General features: G+C 42.4%; 1 protein-coding gene across 1 annotated transcript in view; it reads right to left on the reverse strand.

Moving 5' to 3' along the window:
• Positions 1-16,518, reverse strand: part of LOC136331686 (calmodulin-binding transcription activator 1-like) — an 82,409-nt gene that overhangs the window by 39,940 nt on the left and 25,951 nt on the right. Inside the window, exons 2-3 of the mRNA XM_066270569.1 lie at positions 11,322-11,391; positions 6,234-6,352 (exon numbers count right to left, since the gene is read on the reverse strand). Of these exons, the coding sequence (XP_066126666.1) occupies positions 6,234-6,352; positions 11,322-11,391 (189 nt within the window). The remainder of the gene's footprint in view (positions 1-6,233; positions 6,353-11,321; positions 11,392-16,518) is intronic.

Here is a 16,518-nt window from a genome sequence, read left to right on the forward strand (position 1 = left end):
CGTCGGCCTGGCGTGCAGGGGTCCCGGGTTCGATTCCCGGCCAGGGCACACAGGAGAGGCGCCCATCTGCTTCTCCACCCCTCCCCCTCTCCTTCCTCTCTGTTTCTCTCTTCCCCTCCCGAAGCAGAGGCTCCATTGGAGCGGGGAGGGCCCGGGCGCTGGGGATGGCTCCTTGGCCTCTGCCCCAGGCGCTGGAGTGGCTCTGGTCGCAATGGAGCGACCCCCCCCCAGGGGCAGAGCATCGCCCCCTGGTGGGCAGAGCATCGCCCCCTGGTGGGTGTGCTGGGTGGATCTCGGTCGGGCGCATGCGAGAGTCTGTCTGGCTGTCTCTCCCCGTTTCCAGCTTCGGAAAAATAAAAAAAAAATAAAAAATAAAAATAAAAAACTATTTCTCTAAGAAATGAGTGTTTGCTACTTAAAAAATATATATCTTCATGCAAAACTACATTAAGTGTATGTAAGCCTGGCCCATGGTGGTGCAGTGGATAGAGTATCAATCTGGAATGCTGTGGTCACGGGTTCAAAACCCTAGGCTTGCCCGGTCAAGACACATATGAGAAGCAATGAATAAACAAATATAGTGAAGTAACTATGAGTTGATACTTCTCACTCCCTCCATCCTCTCTCTGTAAAAATAAATGTTTATTAAAAAAAGTCTGGCCCTGGCCAGTTGGCACCATGGATAGTGTGTTAGCCCGGCATTCAGAGTTCTGGGTTCCATCCCCAGTCAGGGCACACGTGAGAAGTGACTTTCTGCTTCTCTTCCCCTCTCCTTCCTCCTTCTCTCTCTCAGCCAGTGGCTCTACTGGTTCGAGAGTTGGCCTCAAGCACTGAGGATAGCTCAGTGGATTCAAGCATTGGACCTAGATGGACTTGCCGGGTAGACCCTGGTCGGGGCCCATGCAGGAGTCTGTCTCTCTACCTTCCCTCCTATCACTTTAAAAAAAATTATATATGGCCCTGGCCGGTTGGCTCAGTGGTAGAGTGTCGGCCTAGCGTGCGGAGGACCCGGGTTCGATTCCCGGCCAGGGCACACAGGAGAAGCGCCCATTTGCTTCTCCACCCCTCCGCCGCGCTTTCCTCTCTGTCTCTCTCTTCCCCTCCCGCAGCCAAGGCTCCATTGGAGCAAAGATGGCCCGGGCGCTGGGGATGGCTCTGTGGCCTCTGCCTCAGGCGCTAGAGTGGCTCTGGTCGCAACATGGCGACGCCCAGGATGGGCAGAGCATCGTCCCCTGGTGGGCAGAGCATCGCCCCATGGTGGGCGTGCCGGGTGGATCCCGGTCGGGCGCATGTGGGAGTCTGTCTGACTGTCTCTCCCTGTTTCCAGCTTCAGAAAAATGCAAAAAATAAAAATAAAAAAATTATATATAATACTTAAAAATTCAAATAAATAAGCCAAACAAGTCTATAAAACAAATGATCACAAGTCACTAAACAGCTGTTCAATCTTGGGAAAGTCCATTTGAAGTTACTCTTTGGGACAGAACTGAAGAGAGCAGGGACTTCAAAACCAGGCTGTGGACTTGGGACTCCCAAGTCGACTCAAACTTTCCTCTCTTGTATGAAGATAATCACATAACCCACCTCGTGGGATTAATTCAGGAGTATATATGGGATCATTCATGCAAAGGACCCCCTAGCACTTAGCACACAACAGATGTTCTATAAATGTTAGCTGTCATAATTACTGTTGTCATCACTCTCATTTTCTTTATTGTTTTCAAAACCTGGGGGAAGGGTGTGTGTGGTGGAGAAAGCATTATCTAAAACTGATTTGCTTTTAGATTCAACATTTACTTTGCAACTGCAAACAGCATTCAAGAAGGGAAGGAGATTTCACCTACCCCAGTAGTCAGAAAGGTTAAAAGTAGCTTGACTAGGTCCTAAGATCTCATCTAACAGTGACTTCCTACTTCACCAAACACTGGCATGTGCACCCACAATATGAACCCTATATTCACTCTTTTTAAATCCAAAACTAAATCAGAGAATGGTTTTGTCAAGTACACTAATCTGGTTAAGAGTTATGGGTCTTTGATTAAAAGCCTAAACAAAACACAATAGAACAAATGTTCCTAAGAATTTCATAAAGCAACATAGAATTAAAAACAGGCCCCATCAAGTGTGCTATCTTGACCAAATTATTGAACCACTTTTTACCTCATCTGTCCATACTCCCTCATCTGTCAAAGGAAATATTACACATCCTGCAATATTGTTTTAAAGCTTAGAAATAATTACAGTCACTAGCAAAGAACAGGTGTTCCATAAATGGCAGCATTGTAATGGGCACCATCTCATTCTTCCCTCTCAAACACACACACAGCCTAAGAACTGGGCTTTCTCCAATAGTCACACATATTACAACCCAGGCCTGAGTCAGGGAATGTCTCCAAATTTTCACAGATGAGTTACATTACACCCAGGGATTAAACTGTACACACTCCACAGAGCAGGGAACAATATGGGAAATGAGATCAATGATGGCTGAGATCTCACCCAGCTACCCAGCCGCCCGGCTGCCAGCCCATGTGGTGAGCGGGCTGGGCAGCAGGAAAGAGGAAGCGTGCCCTACAGCAGCAGATCCCAGTCCTGGAGAGCGGACCTACAGAACGCAGGAGTGTGCTGCACTGCTCCTGAACACGCACATCTCATCAGGTGGCCCTCCACCAAAACACAGCAGTCTACTCCAGCTTGAGGACAGAGTCCTTGGTAATAGCAGCATGGCCACACTTTACTCCAGGAGCCATCCAAGAGACTTCCTGGGCACCTGACCAGGCAGTGGTGCAGTGGACAGAGTGTCGGACTGGGACGTGAAGGACCCAGGTTCAAAACCCGAGGTCACCAGCTTGAGTGCGGGCTCATCTGGTTTGAACAAGGCTCACCAGCTTGAGCAAGGGGTCACTCGGTCTGCTGTAGCCCCCAAGTGACATATGAGAAAGCAATCAATGAGCAACTAAGGTGCCACAACGAAAAATTGAGGCTTCTCGTCTCTCTCCCTTCCTGTCTGTCCCTCCCTCTGTCTCTGTCTCTGTTACAAAAAAAAAGAGAGAGAGAGAGAGACAGAGAGACTTCCTGGGCAATTCAGACTAAAGGGACTCTGCCTTCTGTGGCGCCACCAAGGCCCGGTGACGAGTGCACTGAAGCTCATCTCTTTCCACTTTTAGTGGCAGGCTGAAGGACATGGGAAAATGACAAAACCCAGCTAGATCAAAGAAGTGCTTTGATAGGAGTACTGATGAGCTGATCCAAGCCAGTTAAAAAAAAATGAATGGGAGAGGAGGTGAGGGACCTGATGAAAAGGGGAAGGGGTTAAGAGTACAAATTGCAGTTACATAATAATCACGGGAATGTAAAGTACAGCATAGGGAATATTGTCAATAATATTGCAAGATCTATACACGGTGACAGGTGGGTACTAGACTTATCGGTGGGGGTAGGGATCACTTCGTAAGCTATATACATGTCTAATCACTACGCTGTACACCTGAAACTAATACTCAACTGCAACTGAAAAAAAAGTTAATAAAATAAATGCTTTTAAAAGTTTCTTTTTAATGATAGGTTACCATTCGCACATAACACTCCACAGAATCAACAACTCCTAACCTGAGTCCTCTGCTGTCACTCTACCCCACTGCTCCAAAGCCCACAGCGAACAAGAAGAAAAGCCAGTGTCCTCGACACAGAACAACCTCCAGTTCAACTCTCTCCTACGAGTGTTTCTCGAGGCTGAGCAGAGAAGTTGGGGAGAGAACACCAGACCCCCAGGGGCGGCTGCTGCACTGGCCACTGCCAGCCAAGCACTCTGCGCCTGCACCCACCCTCGGGACCCCTCTCTCGCCCACCTCCAGCTGCAGCGAGGCTGCACACAACAACCACGTCCCAGACCCCAGCTTCACATCGCACCATCACGGTGAGGATGCGCTTCCTCCCTCTGGGCTGGGACTCTGGTTTCCAGGGAGCTCTATGGACTGGGGCCCTGGCACAAAATACAGAACTTATTTTCCTCATAATCCTTTCCTCTATAAATATTCTTTATTGGGTGTTTTATAATGTATCTAATATATTCAAGAAAAACACGTAGATGACCCAGAGGTAGATAAACATGAAACTCAGTTCAAGGGCTGTGCTCCGAAGTTCCAAAAAGGTTTTGAAATCAATGATCTAAATAATCTACCAACTAAATTTCTAACACTGTTACCTCCAGTTTTATAAGATTCTCAAGACCACAGAGTTTAAGTAAGCAATAGTTGGTTTCAAATATAATTTCAAATCATAATTGAAATAAACTGCCAACTTCATATAAAATATAAAATTGAAAAATACATATCTATTACCTGTTTTAATATAAACTGGAGCTAATACATAACAATATGGTATCAAACCCATGTTTTAGGGAATACAAAGAAACACACTGAGTTTGTAAATAATTCCTGACCTAGTTGTAACATACTAAATGCTCCCAAATTATACTCTTGCTGACAGAGTAACAATCTATAATTAAAACTAATTTCCAAAAAAAAAACAAAAAAACTAATTTCCAGCATATCTACTTTGTTTTCACGTCTTAAATGTTTGTAATAATTAATAAATGACTGACTGAAACAATAGGTGTCTAAGCTACGTATGTCTGTCAAAGCAAAAGTATTCTGTCTAAAAGGCAAATATAGGCCTGAACTGTGGTGGCGCAGTGGATAAAGAGTCGACCTGGAAATGCTGAGGTTGCCGGTTCGAAACCCTGGGTTTGCCTGGTCAAGGCACATATGGGAGTTGATGCTTCCTGCTCCTCCCCCCGTCTCTCTCTTTCTCTCTCTCTCTCTCTCTCTCTCTCTCTCTCCCCCTCTCTCTCCTCTCTAAAATGAATAAATAAAAAATAAAAAAATAAAAAAATTAAAAAAAAAAAGATGAGCATCTTTAAAAAAAAAAAAAAAATTTAGAAGTTTAAAAAAAAAAAAAAAAGGCAAATATAATTTATGCAAATAACCACAATATACATACCTTAAAAGAAATTTAAAATCAGTTGTGATAAAGTAACAAAGCTATGAGGTTCTATCAATAATATTTAAATCTGTCAACTGGATAAGTAAAGAAACTTTCACCAATATAACTTCCTAAACTCAAAATAAAGGCATTCTTAATTGAGAAATTAGAGCAAAATAACCATTAAAAAATAAGGATGAAAAGACAGCACTGTTTTCTTCTTGTGTCTTTTAACAAACTGCATGCCCAATACAGTGTTACACTTAACTAAAGTTGGAAGTCAGTGTTGAACCAGAAACACGAATTGTTTATAACCAACTCTGCAAAACCAGTAACCCCAGTAATCTGACTTAAAGGAATATTAATTCCCTAAGCGAAGGACACATACCCAATTCTCATCACCACACTAAATGGGTATCACCCTAAATTCAAATATTCAGATTCCAAACTAAGAAAAATGACAAAGCAATCCACCCCTCCTAGTAAGACTGCCATATTAAGAATTACCAATATAGTAAACATCAACCAAGAAGATCAACATTTATTTATCCTATTTCATCAAACTTCTTTCTAACTGGGTGCCAAACACAGGGTGTGGCAAAGTAGGCTTATAGTTGTAAGTACACAAAACAGTTTATTCTTATATTATTATTTATTAGTTATTGTATTATCTTTCATAGGAACTATAAACCTACTTATGCCCCACCCTGTATACAATCTACTACACAGACTTCACTCTTAATAAAAATTCCTACTGTTACGGCAAACCAGTTAACCTCCATGCAAACGCCTTTCCTCCAAGGGCTAAGAGCTGTTTTGCTAACAGGAAAGCTGCTCATCCCAACACTACAGAAGCTTCACATCCTGAAGACCCTGCATGTCTGGCGGGCACTGGGCTGTGTCTTCACTAATTTAGGATGACGTAAGCACTGAGGTTAGTCGAGATGCAGGCAGTTAACCACCAAATGCAAGACGCCGAAATGCAAGGAAAGACAGATACAGGAACTCATGCTACCTTAGTAAGGCAGTCAGCGTGCATAATTTATACTTTTCAAAGCAGGCCAAGCAGATCAGAGATAATTCAAGAAATAGGTTCGTTTCTGTCAAATCCAGATTAAATATGCTTCTCGTTTACAATTTCCTAGTTCAATATTTCCAATTTAAAGCTAACATAAAATAGTACTGTGCAAAATGACCTAAGAAGTTTGCCCTTCAAGAAATTATACCCCTAAAAATAGAAATTTATCTACCTCATTAGTGTTCCAACGGTGCCTCTCTTTGGGTAAACTTGAACATTTCGGCAGACATTCAAGCAGCTTTTTCGGTAAAAAGATTTTTACATGACTACTATTGCTGTTCCCATGATCATCTATAAAGAAGAAAACAATAAATTCAGAGAAAATAATAGAGAAAAATCCCCTTTTAAGTAAACTGGCAAGGTCAGAAACAGCAGCTCAGGTTAGTCATTGTGAGACCAAGAGCATCACGCCCCTCAGTTAACAACCCTCATTTACACACTTAACAGACAGATGGCAGCAGGAATCTGGTCGAGACTAAAATAAGACCGAGCTTTTGCTCCCTGACAGGCCAGTGAACAGGGACTACTCCAGCAGCTGCCCATGACCAGAACATTGCTTTTAAAGGTTCTTACACCAGGTTTCCAGGAAGTCCATCAATATTGCACAATGATTTAACCTCACAAAACCCAGAAGTCTTCTATTAACCACTTGAAAAGTTTTACGTTTTTTTAGGAAAGAATTCTAATAAAATTGAACTATTTTACTCATAAACTAACACTACTTGATCCCCTAGAATAAAAATGAGACTAATCCTTTCAAAGCAAATTACAAATTTTATAGTTACAAAGAACTCAAACCTGCAGTTAGCTAGGTAATATAGAGGCTGGCCTTTCTACTAGCCTAAATGTAAAAACATACCGTTTTAATTAACTCAGTTTACATATACATATCTATATCATTACTATATTTCATCAAAATGTAACTCCTCTGAATGAGTGAAAGAAAGGTCCGTTCCTTTCAGCCTAGATGGCAGTCTCACTGCCTGATAACTGGTCCCCCTGATATTTTCTAGAAGAGATCATTTTCTTTATATATTATTTCATTCCTTTATTTATTTATACATTTCTTATTTCATTCCTGTAACAAAGTCCCTTTGCCCAGCTCAAAATTTCTTGCCAGTTTTGGCATATTTAGTTCCAAGTCTCAGATTAACCACTCCCAATTTTTTTAATGTTAAATGTAAGCTGCCACATCCAAAGGGTGCAGTGCATAGCCAGGCACTAAGCAACCATGCATTGAATACTGAACACTGAACTTGCTCCAGAAAATCACAGTAGAAATAACTTACTCTGGTTATTAATAAGGTATAATAAAAACACTGAACTCCAAGTCAAGAGAGTGCAGGACTCTGGCCCAGTTCTGCTACTTACTAATTGTGTGACCTTGGGTAAGTTACTTAATATCTTCCGTTTTCCCAAGCCAATGAGAATAAGCATCTCTAATTCTCCTCCCAGCACAAGTGCCTATAGAATTGACTGCCTCAATGATGTTACGTAGCTGACCGTTAAACAGCCTTATATAGGAATGCAGGTACTAGTTAATAATGTTAAAAGTGAAATTCAACAACATATTTTTCCAGTCATTTACTATAATGTTGCTTAGCATAGTCTATTTTTTGAAATGTGAAAAACATAAAAGAATAAAAAATATTTTCTACAGTCACAATAAAATCCTCTCCAAACATTTTTCATCTGATTTACACATTTCTTCCCAAGGAAAAGATCTTAACAGGAAAATATTGGGCATAGAAATAAAGTCTAAAGAGATTTACTGCATCGTATGGAAATATTTTATAGGGAGGAACTTAGGAGAGTTTTAGCGTACTAAATCTTTCTTGGTCCATGAACTACACAACCAATTGAATTATAATGCCCATCTTCTATTTCTATAAGCAATATAAAAACTTGAAAAACTTCAAAACTGGCTGCTTTTAAGAAAATCCCAATTTTTAATTTAATGGCAAAATAAAATTAAACTTTTTAAAAAATCTTGCTATGGAACCAAAAGCGTGTTCAACTAAGAGAAAGTTCTGCATGAGTTACACCCTACAAACCCTGTAATTTTATGGGCTTGTGCACGTTCCCTGCACTCCATCCCCAAGGGAGGGACCATGGGCCATAAAACTTTAAAGTGCAGAATTCCAAATCACATGAGCTTTTACCTCCCTTCCCCTTTCTCTGCCCCTAAAGTGGTTTTATTCTTATTTTTTTAAATCCTCCATGATATATACAATTCTGAAAGTAAAGGAGAAATCTTAAAATCTATACTCAATACAAAGTATTCAGCATTTACAGGGTACATTTTCTGAAGACAGTGCTATGCTAGGTGCTCAATCACTGGTATATACCCTGAATTGTAGGTCTAGTCATACTGCTGAGAAAACTACTTAAAATATAATTCTGAACAATAACAACAGAATATGAAACCTCAGCTTCTATTTGTTTCACAACCTGATGTCGATTATCTGTCCATGCAGCCTCTCTGAGGAATCAACTTCCCGGGACAAGTAAAGCATAGCTGTGCACGTGTGTGGAAAGAGGCTGAGAGAGGGAAAGAACTCCTCTCAACAGCACAAGGAACTGCCACAGAAAAGCCTCGTCTTCCACTCTGATAGGGAATCAGGCCGCAGCGAACCGGCCCCAGGCTTTTAAAGAGGAAAGGAGAACGGCTGTGTAAGCACTGTCTCAATCAGGTTTCTAAAAATAGCGCATTATGGGGCTGTACCGCGACGGGTTCAAAAGGAACAGGGGGATGACAGGCCAATGCGTTCCCCTTAATCAGTTTCGAAACTGTGCTATTTCCAGAATTTTAGGTTCATGCTGAATATAAATTGGATGTTTTTAAGAAACATAACAATGGGTAAATTTTCCCACTGTGCCATATGGAGACAGCAATTTTAATACTGGGAAAAAGAGTATTAGGAACTCAAATAAGCAAAATGTGAAAACTCTTATTGTTAAATTTCCGTTTTTCCAGTTAAAAATGTGATAAAAAGTAGCTTTGTTTCTCCATGAGAAAAGAGCTGCTCACCTGGCTATACTGTAGAGAACTATGGTTTTTAATTAAGAGCTGCTTTTTCACACTTTTGGAATAACTATACATGATATGACAATGAGATAAATGCATGTGCCAGTTTTTAAATCCTTGTCTCTGGACCAGGACTGTGACAGCGCCTCGAGGTAACAGCAAACATGACATGCACACTGGTGTCAACTGCGTCTGGGCACTTAACACTGAGGATTAAACCCTGACCCTGCCGATGGAAGTGCTGACCAAATACAGTAAACACTTCATTATCATCTTCTAGCTTAATATTCATGTATGATATATGACTTTAGAATATTATTTTCTAACCCCTTTCACAATAAACATAGCTAGTGAAGCTCTTGAAATTGACAGCTGATTTGTTTGGCTGACAGCTATGATTCTAGAGAATGAACCATCCTTTCCAGCCAACCTTCCAATATTTCCCAAATAATCATTTCAGAGACATAGCATAATTTAACTAAGACTTTCTAAAATATACAATAAACACTCATTCAGTTATTCAGGCAAAAGGTAGAATCTTTGTTTTCATGTTTTATTTCTAAACACTGAGATTCACAATGTCAAATCCTTTCTATAAATCCAAAGAAATATATTTGACATTTTCCTTGGAACACACTATTGACTTCTGCAAGGTAAATTATAACTGTAGTAACTCTAACTTGGAAATGATACACCCATTTTATTTTTATTCATAATTAATAAAAATTAAATAATTTTGGTTCTGCGAATAATTACAAACACTGTTATTCGATCAAGTTGATTATGATTAATCTCTCAACCCCTCGACCAAACTGCTCAAACTAAGTTGGTGTAACAGTGTACCAGATAGCTAGATCTTATTGGGAATATACTTGATCAACATGGAGTGGTAAAATTAAAAGGAAGCTCTATAATTTTCTGCTTAGCTCTAATTATTATGTGCTTAGATTTAATTAGTAGGATAGGAAATGACTCAGGAAAACATAACCACATATTGTTCTATTCAAGTCAGCACAGTGTACACAGCAACCAATACTGCCGTGACTGATGTTAAGACCTTCCAATCACTATTCATCCAAAATAAATATTAAGCACCAGCTAAGTGCCAACATAGGTACGATTTCTCTCTATTCTATTCCAAAGATATTCTGAAAAATGAATAAAACTTGATTATAATTATCCAAAAGATATTTAAAGGTTAAAAACAAAAAAGTTTTTTTTTATAGAAACACATAACTAGTTTTGCTATTTAACAACCCTTTTCCTCTTTTTAGTGTGTGATCATCAAATCTTACCCTTTTTGTTTTTAGGTGGCCCAGATTTACCTTGTCTGTCAATCATATTATCAAATCAGTGGCCCAAGTTTATTATTTTTTATTTAGAGATTAAATTTAAAGGGGTGACACTGATCAAGAAGAACACAGTTTCAGGTGAACATCTCTATAGCATTTGAACTATATTGATTGCATTGTGTCTGGCCCAAGTTTAGATCAGCTCATAACCCAGGTCGAATAAATTTCTATATTTCTGTATTTACATTTTTTATCTAAACACATGTGGGCAGGGCCAATAAAGTGAGGGCCCGGAACCTTGTCATCAACCACTTCAGTCTATGTTTGGGGGCACCTTCTGCTTCATCCCATTTAATGTCTCAATGTCAATCTGAGCCACGTGTGACTGGATAAATGCATTTTCTACTTTTGAGGGAGTGAACATCTGTGGTCTCTGCATCAGGCATCCTGAAGGGAATTTACCTAGCACTCTCTCTTCTACTCACAAGAACCCATCAGGACATAATTACCCCCATTTTAGAGATGAAGAGCCAGAGGTTCGAACTAATTTGCCCAAAACCCACAGCTAGTAAGTGGCTCAAATGGGATTCAAACATGACCTGTGGCTTTTCTCACACGACTCTTACTCTAAATCACCTGAAATTTGACACTAAAGTTACAGAATCATTGCTTTGGAATCTAGCATTTGCAGAGTGCTTTGGATTTCCCATGTGGTTAAACTCTTGCCTTTCTTAAGCCCCACAGAAATGTTATGAGGGGAGTATTACTTTGCTGCCCCCAGAAGGATTAAGTAACTCATCTAAGATCACACAGCAAGTTAAAGGCAGAACCCAGGTCCTCTAACTCCCGATCACAGGCTGCCTCCTGCACTACAGTAGCAGGAATTCTGTCACTGCCAAGCCCACCCCTTCCTGTAAGTCAAAAGCTTTTCGAATCCTACCTTCTAGAGGTGGCACGGTGTTGAGAACACAGTAGGTGCTAGTTCCGCAGAATACACTTTGGGAAACGCTCTAAGGAAACAGAAAATAAAATGTAAAACTAATCTTTGAAAAAGATATACACTGGCTCTTCTGTGGTCTTCCTGCCAAAGATGCACAACCTGGATCTGATCATGAGGAAACATCAGACAAACCCCAAAGGAGGAACAGGCTGCAAAATGACTGGCCTGTACTCTTCAAGAGTGTCAGGGTCACGAAAAGCAAAGACTGAAAGGGCTGTTGTGCATGAAAGGAGAGGGAAGAGACGACCATGTGGCCCAAGGTTCTGGCTGGACCTTTCCCTACAGAGGTTAGCACTGGGTCGCCTGGCGCAAGGGGAGCAGCACGTGCGGGTGAGACAGTTGAGGTGAAGTGTCTGGGAGTTGGCTTCCTGATTCTGACTCCTGTTTTGTGGTTATGGAGAAGACTTTTCTGCTTTGGTGGAAATGCAGAAGTATTTAAGGGCGGATGGAACATTACTGGCAACTTATTCTCACAAAGTTGTGGGGGGAAACATTTCTTTACACCACACCTACAATTTTTCTGCAGGCTTGAGTGTTACAAAATTTAAAATCTGTGTGCGTGAAAAAAGATATATGCTGAGAACATGTATTACTTGTAAAAAAATATTTTTAAAAGGGAGCATATGTGCTGTACATAGTCATTTTTTACTAAGCAGAACCAATGCCATATTCATTTTGCAGTTCAGTCCATATTCAACAACATCATTAACCATTTCCCAACAGAAAGCCCAACCCCAAGTCACTCAGGAGCATCTGCTGAGTGCCAACTAACAGCGCGGCAGGTGCAGCTGGTCAAGAAGACGCTGAGGGACCATCTCTGCCCTTGGGCTGCCTCAGGCTGAGAAAATTATAGTTTCCATTTTTTTCTGAGTCTTGCCAGCCAATTATTTTCGATCCTAAGAATATGCTTTCTTTTGGTCACAGTATTAAATAAATTTTTATATTATTTATCCTGCATTATAAACCACATATTTATATACTTAGAATACAGAATTATTTAGAACAGGGGTCCCCAAACTACCGCCCGCAGGCCGCATCCGGCCCCCTGAGGCCATTTATCCAGCCCCCGCCGCACTTCTGGTAGGAGCACCTCTTTCATTAGTGGTCAGTGAGAGGAACACAGGATGCATCCTGTGCTCCTGGAGTACTGTATTATAGTGGCACCGCAAAGCGAGGCGTTGCTCACGTACAGTACTACTTCCAGTGACGCAAGACACATGCCTCACGGCTCCGGAAGCACGTCATATCACTTGTTACGGCTAGCAGTGACAAATATGGAAGCCAACATTGACCATCTCATTAGTCAAAAGCAGACCCATAGTTCCCATTGAAATACTGGTCAGTTTGTTGATTTAAATTTACTTGTTCTTTATTTTAAATATTGTATTTGTTCCCGTTTTGTTTTTTTACTTTAAAATATGTGCAGTGTGCATAGGGATTTGTTCATAGTTTTTTTTATAGTCTGGCCCTCCAACGGTCTGAAGGACAGTGAACTGGCCCCCTGTGTAAAAAGTTTGGGGACCCCTAGCCCTGGCCGGTTGGCTCAGTGGTAGAGTGTCGGCCTGGCATGCAGAAGTCCCGGGTTCGATTCCCGGCCAGGGCACACAGGAGAAGCGCCCATTTGCTTCTCCACCTCTCCCCCTCTCCTTCCTCTCTGTCTCTCTCTTCCCCTCCCGCAGCCGAGGCTCCATTGGAGCAAAGATGGCCCGGGTGCTGGGGATGGCTCCTTGGCCTCTGCCCCAGGCGCTAGAGTGGCTCTGGTCGCGACAGAGCGATGCCCCGGAGGGGCAGAGCATCGCCCCCTGGTGGGCAGAGCGTCGCCCCTGGTGGGCATGTCGGGTGGATCCCGGTTGGGCACATGCGGGAGTCTGTCTGACTGTCTCTCCCCGTTTCCAGCTTCAGAAAAAATACACACACAAAAAAAAGTTTGGGGACCCCTGATTTAGACGTTCAACGACCACCGCAACGTTTCACATTTACAACATGAACAACTTGGTTCTCACTAGCCATCTTTGAGAAAGTGATTTACGTCGGTATCACTTCCTCAGAAAGGGACAGAAAACACCTCTCTCCTAGCTCACTGGGCTGTTGGGAGAACTGAATGGGGTAAAGCACACAATAGTACTTTAAATTCAGAAGTACCACACCAATATAAAATGTCACTAAGGTTCAATAAGGATAATCTTCAACAATATTAACATTTCCTAAAAACAAACTGAGGAAGGCCTGAATTTTCTGTGCCAAAAACAGCTGAAATCCAACTAATGCTGACATCCATGAATTTTTAATTTTCCTCCTATATCCACGATAAGTGCTTCACCATAAATAAGTCCTTCTCCACAATGTGGCTCCTAGTTACCAAGATAAGCCTCTGCTTTCTAATTACTTTCTGTTTCTGGAAAGTTCTTCCAGGACTCTTACGGGTCTACTATTTTATTTAATTAATAGTGGTAACTACTCGGCAACCTGTGGCAGCAGCTATAGTGACAACCTGTGGCAGCATCTGGGCTTGAGGACTGTCCCTAAGAACAATGGGCAAACCTCAGAATCCATGCATCCTTGGGGAAACGCAACACGTTTCTTCCCGTGACCAGAAGCGTGGAATGACAGCACATCATGAAGAGTGGTCCGCGTCAAGTCAGCAGTACTCTGACTGCACATGGCACATGCAAGAGCCGCCAGCAACAGCCTTCCAACCACATCAAAGCAACACCTCATCTTACTGCAGCCTCTGAATTGAAACCTGAAATTTTATGATGTTAAAAAGAATGTCTTACATTCAAGGTTTAACATTCTCTGGCTTCCTATTACCAAAAAAAGATAGCATAAGTTTACCACTTATCAAGACATTTTAACAATGGCCTTAACATCAAAAGTTTTACAAATCACTAATGTGTAGTGGGATGTGCTAATAAATGGCTCCAACAAAAGGGCTTCTACACCTTACTTCAAAGTTTGAGCTAAGTGGTAAAATATACCAAATAACAAGTCAGAAGAATTAAACCCCAAAATAACATGTAACAGAAATGTTATGAGCAACCAACCACGATCTCTCCATAGCTCTGGCGTAATCAACAGTCTTACCAGGTTAATTTAACCAGGATAGAGAAACTCATGCACACAAGCTGAGAGTGAAATTCAATGTCAAAGTAATCAGGTTCTCAAAACAAATGAGTCTAAAGCACAAGGAAACTCACATAAGAAGTAGCTACCTTGTATTAAATGCTCAGGGCCATACTCCCAGTTAGGTTGTTCCACTGTACCCTGACATCTGTTTACATGCTACGGAGCGGAGGTGACCCCAACCAGAGGGTCTGGAGCAGGGGTCCCCAAACTACGGCCCGCGGGCCACATGCGGCCCCCTGAGGCCATTTATCTGGCCCCCGCCACACTTCCAGAAGGGGCACCTCTTTCATTGGTGGTCAGTGAGAGGAGCATAGTTCCCATTGAAATACTGGTCAGTTCGTTGATTTAAATTTACTTGTTCTTTATTTTAAATATTGTATTTGTTCCTGTTTTGTTTTTTTACTTTAAAATAAGATATGTGCAGTGTGCATAGGGATTTGTTCATAGTTTTTTTTTTTTATAGTCCAGCCCTCCAATGGTCTGAGGGACAGTGAACTGGCCCTCTGTGTAAAAAGTTTGGGTATCCCTGGTCTGGAGAGTAGAGCCTTGTACCCACATACACACATAACTGAGACGCTGGGCAAACCACTGACTTCTCTGCCCACAGAACAGCGCAGGGGGAAAGTCCTCCCACAGCCCTCCCTGGCTGCCTCTGAATTCCAACTCAGGCCTCTGGCCCTTCATGTGCCTCCTCCCACTGACCAAGTCAGGTCCTGTCATCTGAGGAGCCCTTCATAGGACACATGCCTCTTCCTCATCACTCCTTCCATTTGTTCTTCACACGTCACAGAGCACCCAACACATGCCAGACACTGTCCTAGGAGCTGGGACCCAGCAGCAAACAGGACAAAGTTCCTACCATTGTGGGATGTATGTGGGGGCAAGGGATGATGGGGGATAAATGCTGTGAGGGAAAGAAAGTGGTGCGGTGTGCCCAGGTGGAACGCCAGGTAGGGGAAGCTGTTTCTGAATGTATGTACCCAGCTGGAGCAGCGAGAAACCTCAATTCTTCCACGAACCAGATGTGTGGCTCCCAGGTGCACTACACAGTAGTCATCGGGGATTTTTTTATCTTCTGATGCCCAGGCTGCAATCCTGACCAGTTAAGTCAGACTGTGCGGGACAGGACCCAGGAATCCAGATTTTTTAAAGGTTCCCAAGTGATCCCAAGATGTGTCCAAAGATGGGAACCACCGAAATAAACATCTGTACGACTCTGGGCAACCCTAACTGTTCCAGTCTCCTCCAGAGTGAACCAGGAGGCTGACGTTGCTCAGTACAACCCATCTTCAACGTGCACGCGGGCCATCTTGTCAAGAGGCAGGTTCTGATTCACAGGTCCGAATGGGGCCTGCCCTGTGCCTCTAAAGCCGCCAGAGGAAGACCACACTCCGATCTGTGGCCACGCCTCAAGTATCAGGAAGTACATGGTCTAGAAAAGTATGGCTAACTCTTCTGCAGACCAGCACCAACCCAAGGTTGTGCAGTTGAAAAACACTGATCTAGAAGATCAGGAATTCGATCTAAAAAAGACCCTTTGCCTCTGTAACTTTCTAAATAAACTTTCTCTCACAAAAAATAAACTAATAGTGCCTGACCCGGTGGTTGTGCAGTGGATAATCGGCCTGGGACACAAAGAACCCAGGTTCAAAATCCTAAGGTCTCTGGCTTGAGCACGGGCTCACCAACTTGAAGATGGGGTCGCCGGCTTGAGCGTAGGATCATAGACATGACACCATGGACACTGGCTTGAGCCCAAAGGTCACTGGCTTGAGCCCAAGAGTTGCTTGTTTGAAGCCCAAGGTCGCTGGCTTGAGTCCAAGGCCACTCACTTGAGCAAGGGGTCACTCACTCTGCTATAGGCAACCCCCTCCCGTTCAAGGCACATATGAGAAAGGAATCACTGAACAACTAAGGTGCCACAACAAAGAATTGATGCTTCTCATCTCTCTGTTCCTGTCTGTATGTCCCTGTCTGTTCCTCTGTCTGTGTCTATCTTGCAATAAATAAA

Source organism: Saccopteryx bilineata, chromosome 3 (genome assembly GCF_036850765.1).
Source record: "Saccopteryx bilineata isolate mSacBil1 chromosome 3, mSacBil1_pri_phased_curated, whole genome shotgun sequence".
In the NCBI taxonomy this organism is placed as follows: domain Eukaryota; kingdom Metazoa; phylum Chordata; class Mammalia; order Chiroptera; family Emballonuridae; genus Saccopteryx; species Saccopteryx bilineata.